Here is a 22,736-nt window from a genome sequence, read left to right as displayed (position 1 = left end):
TTGCTATAGATCGTTAAAAAATTACGTCTATTTGTTTTTGATTTTCAATAACCCCAATGAATTTATTTAAAAAACTAATGTGATTTGTCTCTATATACGCTTTTGCCTTTAAAGGGAGTATAACCTTTTCAGGAATTTGGTGCAAAACATAATTCCCTCCCGTCATTTTTATAACCACGTGTTATACGTAGTGTGAAATACAGTGGTTTTTGAGGAATTATCCCACTAAAAGTATCCCCGCTTTGGCAGTGCTTTAATTTTCTCATATCTACCAGAACGCCTTTCGTGAATCTTAAACCACGTGCCTCATTATTAAGAAATTATATTTGAGTAAATATCCAAACTATAATGAAAATAATTAATTTATAGCTCGGATATTGTTGTTTATATGTTAATTAAGGGTGTATTTAAAAAATAAACACTAAATACGAAACAATAGAGGTTTCCAGTGAGAAAACCTCTTCAGGGCGGGCACGCTTCCTCTAATAGAAGAATTGGGTGTTTCTACTCTCGTTCTAGACTAGCGCCATGAGCGAGAAAAGAGAGAAGCTATGGCGCACACTACCAAACAAGTAGGGTTCTACACCCTTTAAGGAAGCCGTGCTGTGAAGAGTTGGGAAATGTGTTGAACCACTTTGAGATATATTTATTAAAGGCGTAATAAGTCGCTAGATGACTTGGGCCTAAGGTGCTGCCTTGGGTATTAGTCTAGCTGATTAGTATTATTATACGGTCAAATAATTTATCGAAACCAAAAAAAGAGATATTGGCCCGGTAATTCTTAGGATCTCCAGCAAAACCGTTTTTGTAAATTGGACTAACAACAGACGTCTTCCACAAAGTAGGGAATTTGTTAGAATTGATTGAAGTGTTAAATATGTGTTCTAGTAAAGGAAAAGGTAAATCCCCGCAACCTTTTATTATAAATGCTGGAATGTTATCGATTTCTGTCGAAAAGGTTAATTTTAAATCCATGATCGCCTCTTATAGTAACGTTACTGTAAGTATCAGAGTGATAATAATTTATGTATCGTAGTCGAAGATATGGTCAACGGGAGTATTATCAACAGAGATTTTTTTTAAATATTAATAATATTAATAAATAATTGATATACATAATCAATTAATATTGATAATATTAATAATTAATTAATTTTAATAAACCATTAATATTGATAATATTAATGGTTAATTAATTTTAATAAACCATTAATATTGATAATATTAATAATTAATTAATTTTAATAAACCATTAATATTGATAATATTAATAAATAATTAATATTGATAATATTAATAAATAATTAATATTAAATAATATATAATCTAGAATCTTTTTAACACCCTTTGAATCAATTTTTGTCATTAGACACGTTTTTCGACTTGTAACTTGTCGTTGTTTTTATTTTCAATTGTTTCTTCAGTTATTTTTGAATCGGTTTAGTCTTAAATGAAGTTAAAGAAAGTATTAAAGTCTTAAGACATTATGCAATAAGTGGATACTTTTGGCTTGTTCTGGAACAAAAGGAGTACACTTTTTACACTAAATTAATCTATTCGCTTGTTCTGGTGGAGATAATTACTTTACACAGTGAGCTATTCGTCAAGAGAGTAAATTGATAAAATCGTCTGCTTATCCAGAATATATGTAAACGTTTTTACCATTGAGTTGGGAATAAATAGAGGTACAACTATAAATCTGGCTGGCGCGGGACCAATTTCGTTCAATAAGGAGACTTATTCAACTTTATCGTTCTACCGTGGCGGCATCTGTCTCTAGTGGTGGCAACTATATTGCAATTGAATTTTTTCGTGAATCTGATGCGAAATTGAAATGTATGATTACAAACCTTTGAAGTTGTTTAAAAATAATTTTATTCTGTCAACACGATCCTATTTAACTCAAGTTACGGTGAGTTAGCTAATAATTATTTATTTTTATCCATATAACTTTACAAAATATAGATGGCGCTACCGCCTAATTATAAAGATGAATTTCATATAGTCTTATCAGAACAGGTCCCGCGTAACCATGGCAACCGAAATCGTAATTGTAATCGCAGTATTATTCCCAATTCAAAGGTTTTTACCGCAAAATCGGAGTAAAATGACGTCATAAGGTTACCCTAAAAGTATCCACCTGATGTTGCGTTTGACGAAGCACTTCCGGGAGGCCAAACCTAAAGAAAGACCGTTTAGAACTTAATCTCTAAAACAAATAGGTCGTTGGAACAAAGAATATAAAGCCCCAGGAATGGAAGGTGTAGCTCCGTCTAGTGGAACTTTTGCGCCTCTCGTTTTTAAAGAGAGACCGGGTTGCGGTAGCCGTTTCCGGTTACTCTGATTTGCTTTGCCGGAAGTTTCTAGCTCGCCCAAAACACGCGGCCAATAATTTCAATCGTTCCATTCCCGGGGCTTTATATTCTTTGGTTGGAAATTGCCTTTCATTTTTTTCCTCCGCATCTGCCGTCTCGGATGAAAGAAGTAATTTTTTCTCCAACCTCCTGTCAGTGGCTAATCACCTTTTTTTCCTTCTCTTAGAATTGGCTGAGAGATCGCTACTTAACTACTTTATCTCCGAAGTGAAAGATGTTGATGGAAAGACTCTTGTTTATCCTTTCTCCGTCTTTTAGCGCGAAACCGCCTCCGTCGAATGGCTAATTATAAATGGGAAAAGGTTAAACGGAGTGAATTGCCAGCCGCCTGTCTTTTAATCTTCCCAAATATTTTCTTTGTTTTGTCATTATTGCTAAGACGGAAAACGACGATTGGGAATTTAAAAACGTTTGGGGAATATATTTATTTAATTTCTGTTTAGAACTCTTCGGTTTCCATAAAACTTGTTGAGGTTAACGGTAATAGTTAGTGTAGGGAGCTGTTGGCTCGCGTGGCTTGCCACTACCATCCTAAGCTTTGTAACCCGGCGACCTGAATTAATGGCTTTAAAAGTCGCTCGATGACTTAGGCCTAAGGTGGTGCCTTGGGTATTATAGCCTGGCTGATTATTATTATTATTATTATTATTATTATTATTATTATTATTTAATCATACTTTTTGGGGATATATTCACTGCCCAAATCCGATATTGAATGATACGTACGCTAATAATTGAATGGTACGTAAGCTAATAATTGAATGGTACGTATGCTAATAATTGAATGGTACAGACGATAATAATTGAATGGTACGTACGCTAATAATTGAATGGTAAGTATGCTAATAATTGAATGATACGTACGCTAATAATTGAATGGTACATACGCTAATAATTGAATGATACGTACGCTAATAATTGAATGGTACATACGCTAATAATTGAATGGTACGTACGCTAATAATTGAATGTTAAGTATGCTAATAATTGAATGGTACGTACGCTAATAATTGAATGGTACGTACGCTAATAATTGAATGGTACGTACGCTAATAATTGAATGGTACATACGCTAATAATTGAATGGTACGTACGCTAATAATTGAATGGTACAGAGGCTAATAATTGAATGGTACAGAGGCTAATAATTGAATGGTACAGACGCTAATAATTGAATGGTACAGACGCTAATAATTGAATGGTACGTACGCTAATAATTGAATGGTACGTACGCTAATAATTGAATGGTACGTACGCTAATAATTGAATGGTACGTACGCTATAATTGAATGGTACGTACGCTAATAATTGAATGGTACGTACGCTAATAATTGAATGGTACGTACGCTAATAATTGAATGGTACGTACGCTATAATTGAATGGTACGTACGCTAATAATTGAATGGTACGTACGCTAATAATTGAATGATAATGTGTTGAAACCACAACTAATCTAATATATCCTAGAACAAAATAGTCTCTTCTGAAGCGGTCGTGTTGTCAAGATCAAATATGGTGTCTAACTGATTTCTTTCCCTTTTAATCGCATCAGTTCTTTCATTTCCCTGATTTGCCATTCGGAAGCGCATATTTCCTCTCATCAACGACTCCTCAGCGGCCCATCTTGAGCGGAGGCGAAGACGGAGGCGTGGTTTTGGCGCCAAAAGCGACTCTCCCTCCTATTGGCCGCCGGCAACGGAGCGTCGGCCGCTTCTCCTCCAATCGCCCCAGTCCGCCGAGTTTGTAGCATCTTCGATCCTCCGTTTTTCCTCCCCCACCTCACGCCCCCCCGTCTCCGGATGCCCGCCACTGCTCCATTGGGGGGGGGATGGTGTTCGAGGTAGAGCGCAAAGAACTCCGCTCCCTAATTGCGTTAACGGGATAGTTACCCCATTTAAGGCGGGTTTGGTGGGTAAACCCCCCTTTCTGAAAAAGTATTTCCCCCCTGAGGAATAAAGGCCTCTCTATCTTCTCGCTTTTCATATCAAGAGGTGGCGGGGGAGAGCGGGAATCGGAAACGGGGGGGGGGGGACCCGATGGCGGGTGGGGGGCGGCGAGGGGGGGTGGGTGAGATCGTATTAGAACGCTTTAGGATAAAGAAGAGCTGGTAACTCTATTCTCCGTGGAAAATAGATGCAAAAACGTCTCAGTGTTGACGCGTGAAAAGAGGGGGTGCTAAAAGGGGAGATGGAGCCGCTATTTTGGGAGGAGAGGGGCCGGAACTAACCGCGGGACCAGTGCGCGAAAGAATGCCGAGATAGCTAGTCTTACTTTTCGATAACGGGAATTTACGTAGAAAAAGACGGTGCACCAACGCCGGTTCGTTTTGATAATTTGTCGCTGTTCAATCCGGTAACATGTTGAGGAACCCGACCCCGGTGAACCCGTCCGCTTCGAAAGACAAAAACAACGCGAGATTCTCGCTGTATTCCATCGAGAGATTGCTGGGATCGGCCGGAGAAGGGAAAACGACGCAACACCACCCCGGATCATGTTGGAAGTCTCCGACGAGCGCGTCCGCTCTTTTCACCTCTTCCGCTTTGCATTTGGCTCAGCGCTCGCGAGCCAATCACCCCAAGAATGCGGACGCGGCAGCAGACGACGCTTGCGGAGGGAAATTACTCGATTTCGCGGGAGGATCCTACCGGAACTGTAAATACAATTTTCAGGATTTTTTTATTGTCTTTGGGTTTGGTTGTCACTGTATGTTTGGGTTCGATTTTCTGTATTTGTTTGGTGGTTGTTTTTTATTTTTTTGGTACTTGGTTACGTGTTTAGATCTTTTAAAGTTTGACGTTGTGTTTAGGAATAATTTTTGTAATTTTTTTCATCAGTCGCATGTTGGTTTACGTCCTAAATTAGTTGACAGTATTCTTAGAGCATCCGTCCGTCTTTTCCCCGCCTTTTCGAAAGTACCAAGTAACTGTTGTCCCCGCACCTTGTAGATAGTGATATCGAAAATGAATGGTTGGAACGTCCCATTCCCCCTCGGCTTGTCACTTTCCCAATGTTGTCAGCGAGTTTGAGCAGGTTCGCTTGTCCAGGTTCGAACTCGGCGGAACAGACGGGGTCCAATCTCGTCCTCGGCAGCAGCGACGCTATCGGCTACGGCATCGGCGCCGACTTGAAAGTGTCCGAACCTTCCAAGTTGCTGTCTTTGACGTTGACGTCCGCCGATGATAGGGACGATGACGCCATCAACGGCGCCAGTGGAGACAGAGGAGAGGACGATTCCTCATCGGGCTGCGTGCAGCAAGGACACCATCCCGACGATCAAAGCCTCGCTTCCGGTGGCGACCCGTACGACGACAAACCCAGAAAGATCCGCCGAAGCCGCACCACTTTCACCACTTACCAATTGCATCAGTTGGAGCGCGCCTTCGACAAGACGCAATATCCCGACGTCTTCACCCGCGAAGAACTGGCCATGAGACTCGACTTGAGCGAAGCCAGAGTCCAGGTATATACCAATTAAACTCACTCTTTTAATTCACAATGCAAACAGACAAAGGAGAGATTTTTCGACCTTTTGTAAACTGAAATATTTCGTTACAAAGACCAACTGTTCAAATTATTTAGGTCGTGATTTTAAAATATCAGTTAGTCAGATTAGGTTAACAATCGGAACTCAAATTGCATCTGATTACATAATATTGTTACAAAGCGTGACACTTAATATTCTTCACACGCAAAAGTTTTTCTGAGATCTATTCGCGAGACCGACTGCATTACGGGCTTCATCAGCTTTGACATTTTCTTCTGGTAATGACGTCACTCCGTTACTAGCTCTCAGTAAAATATTCCACAAATTGACAAACTTATAAAATAATATTATAGACTTATGGTAATTCCAAGTAACCGATCTTATCCGAGAAAATTCAGTTAGGCGAACATCCCCCTACCCAGCAATCGATCCGAATGAGAAAGTTCAGTTAGTCTTTTAAAAAGCAAATAAAGCAGGGTAGGCAAGAGCCAGCCAGACTAGATTAAACCACCCTGGTTTAAGCCGGCTTTAACCACCAAATAAAATCCATGGTTAAAACCACTTTTTTTTATTAAAAAAATATTGAGAAATTAATTAGAAACATTGACAAAACTTAACCTTCACTTTTTGTCGCGAGTAATGAGAGCTAACATATAAGCAATTAGGGTATCTTAAAATTAATTTTGCGCGTGAAAATACGCTGCCATGTTAGGGTATAAAAGCGGGTAAATAAGTCTGCTATACCTCACAATGTAAAGGTACTGTCACGCGCAAAAACGTAATTTTTAAATCGGGAAATTTGAGCAATGAGGGCTTGATATAAGCAATTTGATCATTTTTTTATTAATAGTTTTAACCGGTTACAGCCGGATTTAACCATACTGGATTTTTCAATTTTAAAAAAAAGCCGGTTTTTTGCCAACCCTAAAATAAAGCCATGATGCATTTAACCCAAATCCACTGATCTGATAATATCTGAACGTAAATTTCGGATAATCTGATTTAACACAATTATTTTCACGGTTGAGAAAACGCCAGGGTTATCTGAGAATCGATTGGAAGCACAATAGTTACGTTGGGTGTTAATTGCGAAATTTCTATTCACCCCCCCCGAGGGGTAATCACTAAGAAAATATTTGTACAACTGAATTTATTTTCAGTTATTTTATTCACAATATTATCATTAATCTAGTGACTACACCCTCGCGTTTATTTGACCATATTGTTTCATATTCAGCAATTTGATAATTAAATATTAAATATTAATTCTATAAAATCTATCAAAATAGATCATAACAGCCATAAGATTAGATCCTAGGTTATGGTAAATACAATATTATTCGTTATTTTGAGCTTGCTAAAACCCTATAAAAATAAATTCAAATACATAGAATAGGTGTTTCTATTAAATACGGGAGGTCACGTGTGAATGTTTATTCTACGTCACTAGCTATAATTATTGAAGATACAGAGCACTCAATAGGTGTTTCTATAAAATACGTTAGGTCACGTGTAAATGTTTTTTCTACGTCACTAGCTAAAGTTATTGAAGATATAGAGCGCGCGCTCGAGTCGATAAAGATTTTGGTATTTGAAGTCGACGTGCGAAATGCGCGTGCCGATAAAGCACTATAAAGCTGAAGCTCGTGACGCGGGAAAAACATTTTATATACATTTAATTTTTTTATTGATTTATTTTATAAAAACACCTATTTGACAAAGATTTTGGAATTTGAAGTCCACGTGCGAGAATAATCATTTTAAAATTTTATTTTTTTGTTTTATTTTTTGGAAACAGGTATATAAATAAATAATAATCAGCTAGGCGCGTCTAAATCATCGAGTAACTTTTAAAGCCTATAATTCGGGTGACCGGGCTACACTGTGTAAGAGGGTGGTGCGAGCCAACAGCTTACTACACTCGCTATTACCGTTAACATCCTCAAGTTTTAATGGAAAGGGGAAACCGAAGATGTGGGGGGAAACCCATTTAACCCCTTTGTTAGCTTATTGCTTTTAAAGGAACTAGCTAAAAAAATGCTAACAGTTTTTCCATTTTAAATTTATTGGAATAAAGTGTAAGAAAGAAATTAGATTTGGAATAAAAACCTTTTTTTCACCATAAAATTCGAGGGTAGATTTATGAAACCCGATTCATTTATGGCTTCTTCATATATATTTTATCCGCACTTAGAATTTTTTTATTAAATTCCCAATCGGTTAGTCGTTAACTGCTAATGTAAAAGAAAGTCGGGAATAGGGTACGGCGCGCGTTGACGAACTCCCGGGTGATAACGCCCCCGCGTTACGAGGAAAGATGAACGAAGAGCCCTTGACGAAATTCGGGCAAACACGGTCCCGGGTACTCGGTTCGCGGGGCATTCGAGTATTGGAGTTTAAATATAGTATTCCGGGCGAGTTTTCAATCAATTGAAATCATTAATTAAGCGAGCGCTGGGAAAGCTTATCTCTAAATGACGGCTCATTCAAGATTTATTAGCGGCGATTCAATCGTCTGGCTGCCTCGACTGAGAGGGTTTTTGACGCCTTCCCCTCCACGCATCCAGCCATCCAGCCATCCATTAAGAGAGGGCCCCCGTCTCTTTTGGAGTGCCTGCTAGAGTCCCGCGTATTTATACCAAACGTAGAGAGATTATCGGTTTTGATGTTTCTGACTGGGTTCGGGGCGCGCCGCGTGGGCTCGATAGATCCGTTTGCCCCCATTTCGTCAATACCGCTTTATTAAAATTCTATTAAGTTTTTCTATCCCTCGTTTTATTCCATTTCTTTTATTAGGGACGTCAATTTGTTTATCGATTTTAGGGGTCTTTGGGATAACTGGAAGCGTGACCTTGCCATAGTTCATGATTTCGTGAACTATAATTATTATTTTTATTTTGGGTGCCCTGATGAAGACTATTATTAAAACATATGCGACATAAATATGCCAAAAAACATTTTCTTTAATGAAACTTTGCTTACGGGAAATGACGTAAATTACGTCATTTCCAGCTCCGTGACGAAAAATGCGTCACCAACTTTATAGAAGGGAAACGGAAGTTAGTGAAGTGGATTTTGAAAAATCGCCCAATTCGTCGCGCGTTTCTGGCTTTGACAATTAATACAAGAATCGTACCAGATCTCGAAAAGTCCGGGAATTTGAAAATGATTCCAAAAGGTCGGGGAATGTCAGGGAATTTGAAAATGATTCCATAAGGCCAGGGAATTGGAAAATGATTCCAAAGGGTCAGGGAATTTGAAAATGATTCCAAAAGGTCAGGGAAAAGTCAGGGAATTTGAAAATGATTCCAAAAGGTCAGGGAAAAGTCCCGGAATTTGAAAATGATTCCAAAAAGTTAGGGAAAAGTCCCGGAATTTGAAAATGATTCCAAAAGGTCAGGGAAAAGTCCGGGAATTTGAAAATGATTCCAAAAGGTCAGGGGAAAGTCAGGAAATTTGAAAATGATTCCAAAAGGTCAGGGGAAAGTCAGGAAATTTGAAAATGATTCCAAAAGGTCAGGGAAAAGTCCGGGAATTTGAAAATGATTCCAAAAGGTCAGGGGAAAGTCAGGGAATTTGAAAATGATTCCAAAAGGTTAGGGGAAAGTCAGGGAATTTGAAAATGATTCCAAAAGGTTAGGGAAAAGTCCCGGAATTTGAAAATGATTCCAAAAGGTCAGGGAAAAGTCCGGGAATTTGAAAATGATTCCAAAAGGTCAGGGAAAAGTCAGGGAATTTGAAAATGATTCCAAAAGGTCAGGGAAAGTCAGGGAATTTGAAAATGATTCCAAAGGGTCAGGGAAAAGTCAGGGAATTTGAAAATACGTCCAAAAGGTCAGGGAAAAGTCAGGGAATTTGAAAATACTTCCAAAAGGTCAGGGAAAAGTCAGGGAATTTGAAAATACTTCCAAAAGGTCCGAAAAAAGTCAGGGAATTTTAAAATAATTCCAAAAGGTCAGGGAATTTTAAAATAGTCCAAAAAAGTAAGAACATTTTAAAATTACCGCAAAAAAATCGGGCAAATTAATTTGTGAAAGATGTATTAAAAATACATAATAAATATTTTTCAAGATTTTACCTCAAAGCATTCATTTATTCTACAAAAATGGTCGGGGAAAATTCGGCAATTTGGTCAGGGAAAACCTGGAAATGTCAGGGAATTTAATTCCGAAAATTTTGTACGAACCCTGTAATAGTAAGCTTGTGCTAATAAGGAAATCTGGGAACTGCTGCTATGTTTAGTCGCTTTACTGTAGAGTTGTTAATTTTCCGGAAAAATGAAATGCGGAAAAGTTTCAAGGAAATTTTCCGAATTGCGGAAATCGGAAAAATAAAAAATAAGGGTTTTTATTCTAGCCTAGTCTAAATGTTTAGTTTTACTAATCATGGAATGAAAACGTTTTTTCCTTTTTTTCGGAAAAATTCGGAAAATATTCCGAAAAAAGATCTCGATAATTTTCCACGGAAAATTTTCCGACTTACAACTTTACTGTGAATAATAATAATAATTATGAATAATCGGACATTTTCACCCTTAGGTTTGGTTCCAAAACCGCCGTGCCAAATGGCGCAAGAGAGAAAAGGCGATGGGCCGAGAAAGTCCTTGCAGTTTCTCGTTGTCCGATCCTCTGGGAGCTCCGCTGCACTTGTCCTTGCCGTCTCCTCTCCACGCGCACCATCGATCTGACTTTCTGAATTTGTACTCGCTTCCTCCGGGTCATCCGGGCCCTCTGTCCAACTGCGACTCTCTCTTGAACAACGTCCTGCAAGGCGGCGTGCCCCACCACCACCCAGCGCTGTCCTTGCCCGGCGGTCCTCTGGGACTGGGACACTTGTTTCTCAACGGCAACGGACCCGCTTTTCCCTCGCATCCCTCCGCGGCTCACCATCAAGGCGGCCCTTGGTCCAAGAGCCACCTGAACACCGTGAACAGTGCCCTGATGTCCGTCTACATGCTGACCGCGGCCGCGGCCGCGTCACCCTTCGTCCATCCGCCGACGTCCTCGACTTCCCTCTTGACCAACCGAAGTCCTCCGACGTCGCCGGGCTCGCCTAACTCCAGGATGGCCGCTGACGCCTTCCAGATGTCCGGTGACAGGTCATCGCCCAAAAGTGGCGGTTCCGCGACCCAAAGTCCCTTGGATGTGTTCAGATATAAAAGTCGGAAACTGGAACAGAGTAATAACAGTGATTCGGACGACTCTTAATGGTAGTGACGCAAAAAATCTCTTTATTATTAACAGTGACTGAAATGATTGGAAGGACCCTGTATTTTTTTTAACCAACATTTAAGTTATGTCGTTACATTATGTAAGTTTAAAATGTTAATAGACCTATCCGTTAAATTAGGTACTTAATCACTCCTTTATCCACTAAAACTATTTAGCAAGCATATTTAGTGGTCACGTCCAGTGGCGTAACTAGAAAAAATGGGCCCCAATGCAAAATAGGCTCCGCTATATTTACGCCAGTGACAGTTCACCCGTCTTGCGGGGCCCATATAAATTAGACGGGCCCCGAGGTATCGCATTGGGTGCATTGGCCTAGTTACGCCACTGGTCACGTCAGTTACGGTCTTTGGGTCCTTGAAACGGATAGGTCAATAAACCGTGATTAGTTAACAATTCAGTGATGAACGGTGTCTTCGGTTGTGAATTTGATTCCTCGTCTTTATTGTCTATGCAGACTTTATATAAATATATTTGATCGGCGTATGTATACAAGTATAATAAAAATACAATTGTAAATATATATATATTTTTTATTATTCCTTTTGAAAATATACGTTAACACACTAGGGCGACCAAATTTGCGAAAGTGGAGATGACCATTCTCAAGGTCGATATATCCGTGTTTATTCTAAATATTTTCTATTATAACATTTTAGTATATTTTCGAGATAAATATTTTGAAGGTCGAGATGGCCATTTTCAAGGTCGAATTCGAAATTTAACAAATATCACCCATTTGGACAACCCTGATATATTAAAACCAAATGCTAGTTTCAGTGGGGCGGCGATATAGGGTACGCAGGGTACGCAGCTGCGTGGGGGCGCATTTTTTCGAGGACTATAAAGTGAGTAAGTTTTATAGTTGGCGCCAAAAGTAGGTAAAGACTGGTTTAAATTTGATGTAGTTAAGTCTTTAAACACGAGTAGTTTATTTAAATGCGTTACGAGATTTACTCAACTTTATTTAAACTTACTATTCGAAGAATTAGTTCATAACGCAGGGTACACGCGCCGGAGCCTTTTTAGATTATCTAGTCACGTTACGAGATTTACTCTATTTTACTTAAAGTTTTACTGCTTAGAATTAGCTCATAAAGCAGGAAACACGATGGACATGTTGGAGAGCCTAATAAGGAGACGGGTTGTTTAAATTTAAAAGTAACATATAATGTGATATTCGCAGTGGCGGCGCCAGGATACTACTATGGGTAGACCACTTAATTCTTTAATTCCCCCCCCCCTTTACATACACTAACTAAACAAAACTGTGACAAAACCGGTTTATGTTTAATAATTTACAAAAGAAATGTACATGACTGTTTAAATGTACTCGGAAGTTATTTTTTTAGTCGATGAGCATAACAATGCACATATGGGCAACATCCTCCAACAGCATTCTCCATTTTCATTTACAATTGTTGCAAAAATACTTGCCAGTTGCCACGCTTTATTTTATCTTTATTTTGGAAATTGGGACTCGGAGAGTCGGAAAACCGCGCATTTATCATCTGTCTAACGATGCAACACTTTTTGAAGTAGGTAGTTTAGCAGCTACAACGAATCAAGGCTGCGATCGAAAAAATATTAGAAATCACTGTTCGCAACTTAAAAACAGCAGGCTTTCAATTCGGATTTTGATATTTCTAGTTTCGCAAATCATTTTAGTCGGCTGTTCGGGGCCCCTTCTTCTAGATTTGGGGCCCCTACAAGCGAAATAAAAGTAGGCTGTAGCCTGTGTAGCATACCTCTGGTGCCGCCACTGGATATTCGATGTTGTTATGTCTAAGTACTGTCACGTAAATATCTATATATCTATATAACTATATATATATATATATATATATATATATATATATATATATATATATATATATATATATATATATATATATATATATAGATATATATAGATATATATATATAGAGAGAGAGAGAGAGAGAGAGAGAGGGGAGCAAAATCTTACGCGGCGTGGGGGCGCTACTAACCCAAGCTCCGCTACTGGCCTTGCTAATCTTTTCCTTGCCTTATCTTGGGCCCCCTATACTTTAGTCAAAGTTCCGGGTCTCTAGGCTTAAGGTTTAGTAGGACCTTGCTAATCTTTCCCTAGCCTCGTGATAGGGCCCACTACATTTAGCCTTAAGTAGGGCAGTGCAGAGTAGGGGCAAAATCCCTGGGCAGGGCGTAAAAGCACTCATTTATGGGGTCCCGGCACGAGAGGGGCCTATCGCCTAGCTCTTCACCTCTTCGAAATTTCAGTTAGAAGGGCCCCGAAATGTGTCTGCACGGCCCGGGCCTTAAGCTTACTCAGCTTATAGCTTAGTCCGCCACTGACTGCTCTATTTTAAACTTCTTAAAGTGAGTCTAGTCTCTATTGAAAAATCGACCTCTAACACGTACTTGTTTTTGACGTAACTAGCGCCCTGTGGCGTAGCTAGCATGGGTGGCACCCGGGGCGGATATCATGAGGTGCTACTTACTTGTCAAAACGTGTAAAACGTTTTTTCGAATTTCTCTAGTTTGGGTAAGTTTTTATTTTTTTCACTGTCGGGTGTCACCCCCAAAAACGGCCCCAAACGGGTGGCACCCGGTGCGCCCTCCCCCCAGGTACGCCACTGCTAGCGCCAACCACGCACAAATGCGTAATTAGGTAATAAATTGGGACCTTTATACTCCCTTTAATGCAGGAGGTTCACGAAAAAAGGGGTGCAATAAAATCAACCCCAATTATTCTAATATTCTTCTCGCCATTTTCATTCATTTCAAAACCAGTAAAAAATATATAAAAAATCTCAAGTATTAAAAAAAAAAAACACTTTTTTTGGATAGTCACCCATTCACCCGGCCCAGAATTAATCAGTCTGATTATTTTTATAATTTAGCAAGTGGGTCCCGCCTCGGCTTCTTCAGAGAATGACTTTTAAATGGGAAACCGAGTGGAATGAAGTCCTTTTTTAGGCGCGCTTTTAGTTGAGCTAAGCCTTTGCGCCGGTCTCAATAGGAGGGGTTGAAATTTGGGAACTCCGAGGAGGGGGATTAAAAGCAAATATAGCGTCGCACATAGTGTCTTTTCTGGATGTGCTGATTTAGCTCGGCTTCTTTCCCGTCGCCGCCGCTAGGGGTGCCACCTCCCCCTTTTAAAAGCCCTCATCGGAATTTACCAAAGAGTGTTTGCATTTTTCCGCTCTTTCGCACCCAATAAGACGGAGGCGAGAAATTTATTACTGCGACTCCGGATCCGCTGCGAGAGATTTAAGCAGCCGAGCTCACCCCCTCTTCCAGGAAATTTAAGAAAAGTGGGGGGTAGAGGATTTCTATGGCTTTCTAAATACGAAGGGCTTATCTCTCTGTTTTCCGCTCTATAGTCGAACCGTCTCCTTGAAAGCGCTATTTATGGAGGGGAATAGGGTGAAGTTTTCGTATTATCTTATACCGTAAGTAATTCAAATTCTTCGACTAGGGTTTATAGTCTAAATAGGGCGTTCTTTTCTCTTTTGAGAATTTCTGCTGATTCGTGGTATTGGTTTAATATAAGCGTTTTGCACCCCCTGGCGGGAATAAATTGAATATTATATTGGCGGTGGGATTTATAAGGCAAACTCAAAATGGGGTCTCCTATTCGAGAAATGTCTGGTACGCCTACTGTTCAAAAGATTTCATTTTTAATTTTTTTTTCAATTTTAATTAATTTAAAAAATTCTTAATTTAAAATTTAAATTTAAAATGTTTTCAAAAAGCGTATCAAAGTACTTTTGAAAATCTTAAAAACAGTCGTACCAAAAAAGAGTCCGTATTTTTTTTCTAGGTCCCCAAGCCACCTTTAAATCTGGATTTGGTTCTATAGGTACCTTATTTTAAATTAAACCCTAGGAAAAACCGCATTAGTTTAAAAAACTTGAATACTTCGGTTCAAGGGCCGTTTGGCAAAATAGTTTAAGCGGAGGGGTATAAATACTAAAGGTCAATTTTCGGGATCCAATAATTAAAACTAAGTCAGGTTTGGGGTCGGATAATTAAAAACTAAATCATTTTTTGGATCTCATAATTAAAAACGAAATCATTTTTTGGATCTCATAATTAAAAACTAAATCATTTTTTGGATCTCATAATTAAAAACTAAATAATTTTTTGGATCTCATAATTAAAAACGAAATCATTTTTTGGGTCTCATAATTAAAAACAATCATTTTTTGGATCTCATAATTAAAAACGAAATCATTTTTTGGATATCATAATTAAAAACTAAATCATTTTTTGGATCTCATAATTAAAAACTATATCATTTTTTGGATCTCATAATTAAAAACTAAATAATTTTTTGGACCTCATAATTAAAAACTAAATCATTTTTTGGATGTCATAATTAAAAACGAAATAATTTTTTGGGTCTCATAATTAAAAACAATCATTTTTTGGATCTCATAATTAAAAACGAAATCATTTTTTGGATCTCATAATTAAAAACTAAATAATTTTTTGGACCTCATAATTAAAAACTAAATCATTTTTTGGATCTCATAATTAAAAACAATCATTTTTTGGATCTCATAATTAAAAACGAAATCATTTTTTGGATCTCATAATTAAAAACTAAATCATTTTTTGGATCTCATAATTAAAAACTATATCATTTTTTGGATCTCATAATTAAAAACTAAATAATTTTTTGGGTCTCATAATTAAAAACGAAATCATTTTTTGGATCTCATAATTAAAAACGAAATCGTTTTTTGGATCTCATAATTAAAAACTAAATCATTTTATGGATCTCATAATTAAAAACTAAATAATTTTTTGGATCTCATAATTAAAAACTATATCATTTTTTGGATCTCATAATTAAAAACTAAATAATTTTTTGGATCTCATAATTAAAAACAATCATTTTTTGGATCTCATAATTAAAAACGAAATCATTTTTTGGATCTCATAATTAAAAACTAAATCATTTTTTGGATCTCATAATTAAAAACTAAATCATTTTTTGGATCTCATAATTAAAAACGAAATCATTTTTTGGATCTCATAATTAAAAACTAAATAATTTTTTGGATCTCATAATTAAAAACGAAATCATTTTTTGGGTCTCATAATTAAAAACTAAATAATTTTTTGGATCTCAATTAAAAACGAAATCATTTTTTGGGTCTCATAATTAAAAACATTCATTTTTTGGTTCTCATAATTAAAAACGAAATCATTTTTTGGATCTCATAATTAAAAACTAAATAATTTTTTGGATCTCATAATTAAAATCGAAATCATTTTTTGGATCTCATAATTAAAAACGAAATCATTTTTGGATCTCATAATTAAAAACTAAATCATTTTATGGATCTCATAATTAAAAACTAAATAATTTTTTGGATCTCATAATTAAAAACTAAATCATTTTTTGGATCTCATAATTAAAAACTATATCATTTTTTGGATCTCATAATTAAAAACTAAATAATATTTTGGATCTCATAATTAAAAACAATCATTTTTTGGATCTCATAATTAAAAACTATATCATTTTTTGGATCTCATAATTAAAAACTAAATAATTTTTTGGATCTCATAATTAAAAACAATCATTTTTTGGATCTCATAATTAAAAACGAAATCATTTTTTGGATCTCATAATTAAAAACTAAATCATTTTTTGGATCTCATAATTAAAAACTAAATAATTTTTTGGATCTCATAATTAAAAACGAAATAATTTTTTGGGTCTCATAATTAAAAACAATCATTTTTTGGATCTCATAATTAAAAACGAAATCATTTTTTGGATCTCATAATTAAAAACTAAATAATTTTTGGATCTCATAATTAAAAACGAAATCATTTTTTGGGTCTCATAATTAAAAACTAAATAATTTTTTGGATCTCATAATTAAAAACGAAATCATTTTTTGGGTCTCATAATTAAAAACAATCATTTTTTGGATCTCATAATTAAAATCGAAATAATTTTTTGGATCTCATAATTAAAAACGAAATCATTTTTTGGGTCTCATAATTAAAAACTAAATAATTTTTTGGATCTCATAATTAAAAACGAAATCATTTTTTGGGTCTCATAATTAAAAACAATCATTTTTTGGATCTCATAATTAAAATCGAAATAATTTTTTGGATCTCATAATTAAAAACTAAATCATTTTTTGGATCTCATAATTAAAAACTATATCATTTTTTGGATCTCATAATTAAAAACTAAATAATATTTTGGATCTCATAATTAAAAACAATCATTTTTTGGATCTCATAATTAAAAACGAAATCATTTTTTGGATCTCATAATTAAAAACTAAATCATTTTTTGGATCTCATAATTAAAAACTAAATCATTTTATGGATCTCATAATTAAAAACTAAATCATTTTATGGATCTCATAATTAAAAACTAAATCATTTTATGGATCTCATAATTAAAAACCAAATCATTTTATGGATCTCATAATTAAAAACCAAATCATTTTTTGGGTCTCATAATTAAAAATTAAGTCGGGTGTTGAGATTCAATAATTTAAAACAAAGTCTAGTTTTGAGATTCAATAATTTAAAACAAAGTCTAGTTATGAGATTCAATAATTTAAAACTAGATCCATTAATCTAAAATTAAGTCGGGTGTTGGGTTTCAATAATGTGTGTGTAGTTTCTTCGCAAATTGCAACTTAGGCCAGTCTCTATTGATGTATACCCCTCGGAGCGTTTAAAAGCGCACAATAGCCGTGATATTTGGTTGATAAAGGTTGAAATTGAAGTTCCGGGCTGTCAGCACCGTATTCCGCTCAAGCTGAGCTATTCGATTTCGGAACTCTCTGATTTCTTCACCTGGAAGATAACTCAATCCCATCTTTGTAAATTAAGGGATTAGAGACTGTGGTCAATGGACGAATTTTACCATAGATAATTCGTAAAAACGTAATGACACAAATCCTCCACGACCGGGACTGGAAAACACGTTTGGAAAATTCCCCACACAATTCCGAGTTGGGATCGACTACATTTTACCACGGATCACTCCGCCCGAGTCCGCCGTATCTTCCACGCGCGCTGGTCTTTGGGGGTAAAAAAAAACCCGCGCGAATAGAAAAATCCACTCGAACTCGCTTATAATCTTCCCCGTGGCGCCATTGTGCGTCAGTATTTAGAAGCTTCTCCAACGACAAAAAGTGTCAAATAAAAGCGATAAGAAGGTTACTGTATAACTCGCAATAACAGCGCCAATAATAGGGCCCCCGAAATAAATGGAGAAGTTTTTCTAGGCAGATTCAAAGAAGGCTTTTGTCAGCGGTCGGAGGAAAGGCTACTTATAAATGGCCAGTTGGGCTCCGTCGGAAACATCCTCGACAGGAAGCGTAGAATGGAAGGGGATTAAGCCGCCCTGGACAAAAGGAATTTAACATCGGATAAATGTCCGATTCCAAGTTATAATGTACTGACGCGGGGACTAGTTGGCGACACGATGTTCCGCGTTATTATTGAGAGCCTTTATTGGGAAGTTGGCAATGCTCGGCGCCCGAGGGGTCCGCCACTTAAGAAAAAAAAGAATCAAGGAAACTTACAAGGAGGTGTTTATTGCCGATTTTCTTCAAACTTGGAGGATAAAAGTGTTTTATAAAATTATTTTATCCTCCAAGGTTCAAAGTCGGGCGTAATGCAGACCTATAGGAGTTATGAAATTTTCCAAAAGGAAACGTTGCGCTACCCATTCGACTTGCCATGGCAACCGAAAATGTTTTGACCTCTTAAAACAAAAAAATCTCCATTTAAAAAGGCATGGGATTTTCTCGGTTTCGCGAAAATTAAAAAAACATTAAAATCACGAAATGGGACCACATTTACGTAAATTTCATCAAGTTTGGGTAAATTGGAACATTTTTGGGGTAAAATAAGGAAAATATCTAATTTTTGTTTAAGTGGTCAAAAACATTTTCGGTTGCCATGGCAAATCGAATGGGTAGTGCAACGTCTCCGTTTGGGAAATTTCATACCTCATATAGGTCTACATTACGGCCGACTTGGAACAAAATCGGCGATTTCCAAATTAATTTTTCTGATTTCACCTTCGATTCCGTGGATTCCTTCAAAACACCGTTTATTCTACTTGATTTCAAGATTCTGCTAATAATCACAAAAATAGACGAAGGAGCAAAGATTCAGTGGCGCCATCGAGCGGGCGCGATTCTGATTAATGTCCTCCGTGATTAACCGGGAAAGATTCCCTCACTAGGGTTTGAATCCCGAGGTCATTCCACGATTCCATGATTTGAATTTGATACCCAGTAAGATTCCACGATTCCATGATTTGAATTTGATACCCAGTAAGATTCCATGATTCAAATTTGATACCCAGTAAGATTCCATGATTCGAATTTGATACCCTGTAAGATTCCATGATTCGAATTTGATACCCTGTAAGATTCCATGATTCAAATTTGATACCCAGTAAGATTCCAGGATTCGAATTTGATACCCTGTAAGATTCCATGATTCGAATTTGATACCCTGTAAGATTCCATGATTCTAATTTGATACCCTGTAAGATTCCATGATTCAAATTTGATACCCTGTAAGATTCCATGATTCGAATTTGATACCCTGTAAGATTCCATGATTCGAATTTGATACCCTGTATAAGATTCCATGATTCGAATTTGATACCCTGTATAAGATTCCATGATTCGAATTTGATACCCTGTATAAGATTCCATGATTCGAATTTGATACCCTGTAAGATTCCATGATTCGAATTTGATACCCTGTAAGATTCCATGACTTGGTTATAATTCTGGCAGTTTAGATCTCGTATGAAGGGTGCTTACAATTATATTTTGGTTTGTTTTAAATAAACAAACAGTTTTATCCTAAGAAACATAATAGCCAAAAGTATGACGACGCTTATTTTGGTAATTCTTGCTAACCAACGACCATATTAATCATTGCGTGGCTAAGGTCGGTATCGGTGCTTAATAAATTAATTAAATTATTTTAAACGTAGATGAAAACTAAATCAATCTGGTATTAGTATTTTTTTCCTTCTACAGAAATAACCATTCGTCGAAATTATGTATTCAAAGATGTTGAAGCTGAAGTGTTAGGCTTTCGAAAAAGCTGCAAAATTTCCATTTGTAAGCGTTTTCTTGCCTATAATCATGTAAACTAGGCTTATCAAACCCCAAAACGGTTTTGTCCTCTTTCGAAGAATATGAATTTTTTTATTATATATAGAATGTATAAATAATTCATATTTTGTTCATGGTTTGTCCGCTTTATCGAGTTTTCCCTCCGACGAAACGCCGCTGGCGGAGGGACACTACGGAATTCTATCATCTTATTCGATATAGCACTATATAGATTTACTTTAGAAAATAAACACTACCTGATACTACAGTCAAAGTGTAGCGAGGAGCCATTTTCATGGCTATTTGGTCCCGGGTTAAGGGATTTAACTACATTGATACGTGCAAAAGTAACGTAAAACCATAAGTGTGACACTTCATATTGTTTGAATACTAAATTTATTTGTATATTCAGTGATTAACTAAAATTGATACGTGCATAAGTAATGTAAAACCATAAGTGTGACACTTCATATTGTTTAAATACTAAATTTATTTGTATATTCAGTTATTAAGTAAAATTGATTCTTGCATAAGTAATGCAAACCCATAAGTGTGACACTTCATATTGTTTGAATACTAAATTTATTTGTATATTCAGTGATTAAGTAAAATTTATACTTGCATAAGTAATGCAAACCCATAAGTGTGACACTTCATATTGTTTAAGTACTAAATTTATTCGAATATTCAGTGATTAAGTAAAATTGATTCTTGCATAAATAACGTAATAACCCGAAGTATGGCATTTCCTATTGCTTAAATACTAAGTTTGAATATTCAGTGATTAAATAAATTGATACGGGCATAAGTAACGTAAATTGTTTCAACACTTTAGCACGCCCCTAACAGTTAATTTATTCGTAAATTCAGTGATTAAGCTATAAGTAACGTATTAAATTAAGTATGACACTTTCTATTATTTAAATACTAATTTTTTGACCGTACTAACATTACCGCTCAGCTCCAACTAGGACTTGCAATTGAACTTACAATTGTTAGTGGTATATTAAAATTTTTTTGAGTATCATATTCCACCTGTGTCATATTTAAACACTAGGAGGCGCAATAGATCTGAAAATCAACTAGGTTATAATTTTTATTAATTATACGTGTTATAGTATAATAAATAATTTACTTATAATATATAATTTTTATCTATTATTGTGTTAGATATTTTGAATGGGCTGATATCTAAAATGTATTTATTTATATTTAGTACAAATACACGATTTTAGCGAACCTAGCGGCGACAATCGCCCCTTCCACGTCCTCCCCCCCCCCCCCGTTTTGACAAAATCGTCGAGACTTTTGGGGAGCATGAAAATTGAGTTTGGGAATAAAATATACCAAAGAAATTCCAACTTTACATGAAAAGAAGTGTTCCTAAGTGAATAGAAAAATCTTAAACTCCAGTTTTTCTGGTATTTTTTTCCGTCCTCGTGGAAATCCCCCCACTTTCGACAACTATTTGGCAAAGTGCTCCTCAAGCGGCCTACCGTGGACAGAGGGGTAAAATGTCACCTCTAATATTAATTGACAAGGCTTTGGCTACGGTCTTTCCACTTCTTTGGCATTTCCTATAAACAGAATACAAATAACATTTTAAGAAGAATCTAAGCATTTGTACCACCCCGAAATTTCCCGGTAATTTTCAGCGCCCCCCCCCCCCCCGTGATAAGGCCGTCACTGTCCATTTATTCGTAAAGCGGTTTAAATTTTCCGGCTACCCCCCGCCAGGGGTCGCTCTTAAAATATCGCGCCTTTTACCCCTTTACCTCCGTTGAAAAGACGCAAATATTTTGGGACAAGTTGTTTGGAGAAGGGAATGCTTAGGCCCCGCTCTTACGAGAGCGCGCGCGGGAAGAAGGTAAAGGAAATTACCCGAGAGGTTTAAGCCTAATTTCGTAGCTACCGAACGGGACGAGGCTTAGCGGGCAGCCTCGGCGGACGCGCCAACGATAAATTTAGCGTTTCCGTCTCATCCAATCGAAATTGACGAAGATAACTCTCTCCCTCTATTACGTTCGCCGTATATTACGTCGTTAAAGGCGAGAATTAAAAAAGGAATCCGCCACTAGATGGCGTTTGGTGCCTCGGCGAGTGAAGATGGGGGGTGGAGAGGGGGGAGCGCGCTCTCGGGAGGGAGTTGGGGGGGTTGGAAGCGACGCGGGGGGAGGGGGGGACGGGGAGTTGACGAGCGGGCCACGATCGGAAGCGCGGGCTTTAAGTGTTAAAGCGCCTGATTCGATTTTAATTTCGCTCTTCTCTCGACCTCAGTGGGGCGGAAAACAACTTTAAAGAGCGGCCATTATGGCCCAACTAGCGACCAATTGGTCGAAGATAGAGGGGGTTATAAGAGTAAATACCCGTTTTCATTACTAAAGCGGCGGAGCGTGTGTCTTTCCCGTTTTAGGCCTAGGGCGGCTGCGGGCCTCGGCTAAATTTCTCTGCCGCGCTGGGGTCTACAATAAATGGCGCGCTACGCGAATCGGGCTGGGTCAATATTTGCAGTCCGTCCCGCGATTTAT

The 22,736-nt window shown here is 37.1% G+C and overlaps 1 protein-coding gene across 2 annotated transcripts; it reads left to right on the top strand.

Moving 5' to 3' along the window:
* Positions 1–4,454: 4,454 nt before the first annotated feature.
* LOC149923140 (uncharacterized) lies at positions 4,455–11,578 on the top strand. Of its 2 annotated transcripts, none has more exons than XM_090163040.1 (3): positions 4,455–5,028; positions 5,421–5,836; positions 10,399–11,578. In XM_090163040.1, the coding sequence occupies exons 1-3, from the start codon at positions 4,734–4,736 to the stop codon at positions 11,065–11,067; spliced, it is 1,380 nt and encodes a 459-aa protein (XP_090019166.1). In that variant the 5' UTR covers positions 4,455–4,733; the 3' UTR covers positions 11,068–11,578. The 2 variants fall into 2 exon arrangements, with proteins under 2 accessions (XP_090019166.1, XP_090019167.1); XM_090163041.1 differs by having other exon boundaries at positions 4,977–5,028; positions 5,211–5,836.
* Positions 11,579–22,736: the final 11,158 nt, after the last annotated feature.

The sequence above is a fragment of the Leiobunum rupestre genome, chromosome 11 (assembly GCF_980474605.1).
Source record: "Leiobunum rupestre chromosome 11, qqLeiRupe1.1.hap1, whole genome shotgun sequence".
In the NCBI taxonomy this organism is placed as follows: domain Eukaryota; kingdom Metazoa; phylum Arthropoda; class Arachnida; order Opiliones; family Sclerosomatidae; genus Leiobunum; species Leiobunum rupestre.
The sequence above is the reverse complement of the archived record's forward strand: the minus strand, read 5'-3'. Positions and strand labels throughout refer to the sequence as shown.

What these genes read in the sequence shown, in the direction of transcription:
- LOC149923140 (XM_090163040.1), top strand. Translation starts at nt 4,734, where the DNA reads ATGTTGAGGAACCCGACCCCGGTGAACCCGTCCGCTTCGAAAGACAAA. An exon ending in GGGAGGATCCTACCGGAACT is followed by an intron (nt 5,029 to 5,420) that starts GTAAATACAATT and finishes TCGCTTGTCCAG; the next exon opens with GTTCGAACTCGGCGGAACAG. An exon ending in TGAGCGAAGCCAGAGTCCAG is followed by an intron (nt 5,837 to 10,398) that starts GTATATACCAAT and finishes TTTCACCCTTAG; the next exon opens with GTTTGGTTCCAAAACCGCCG.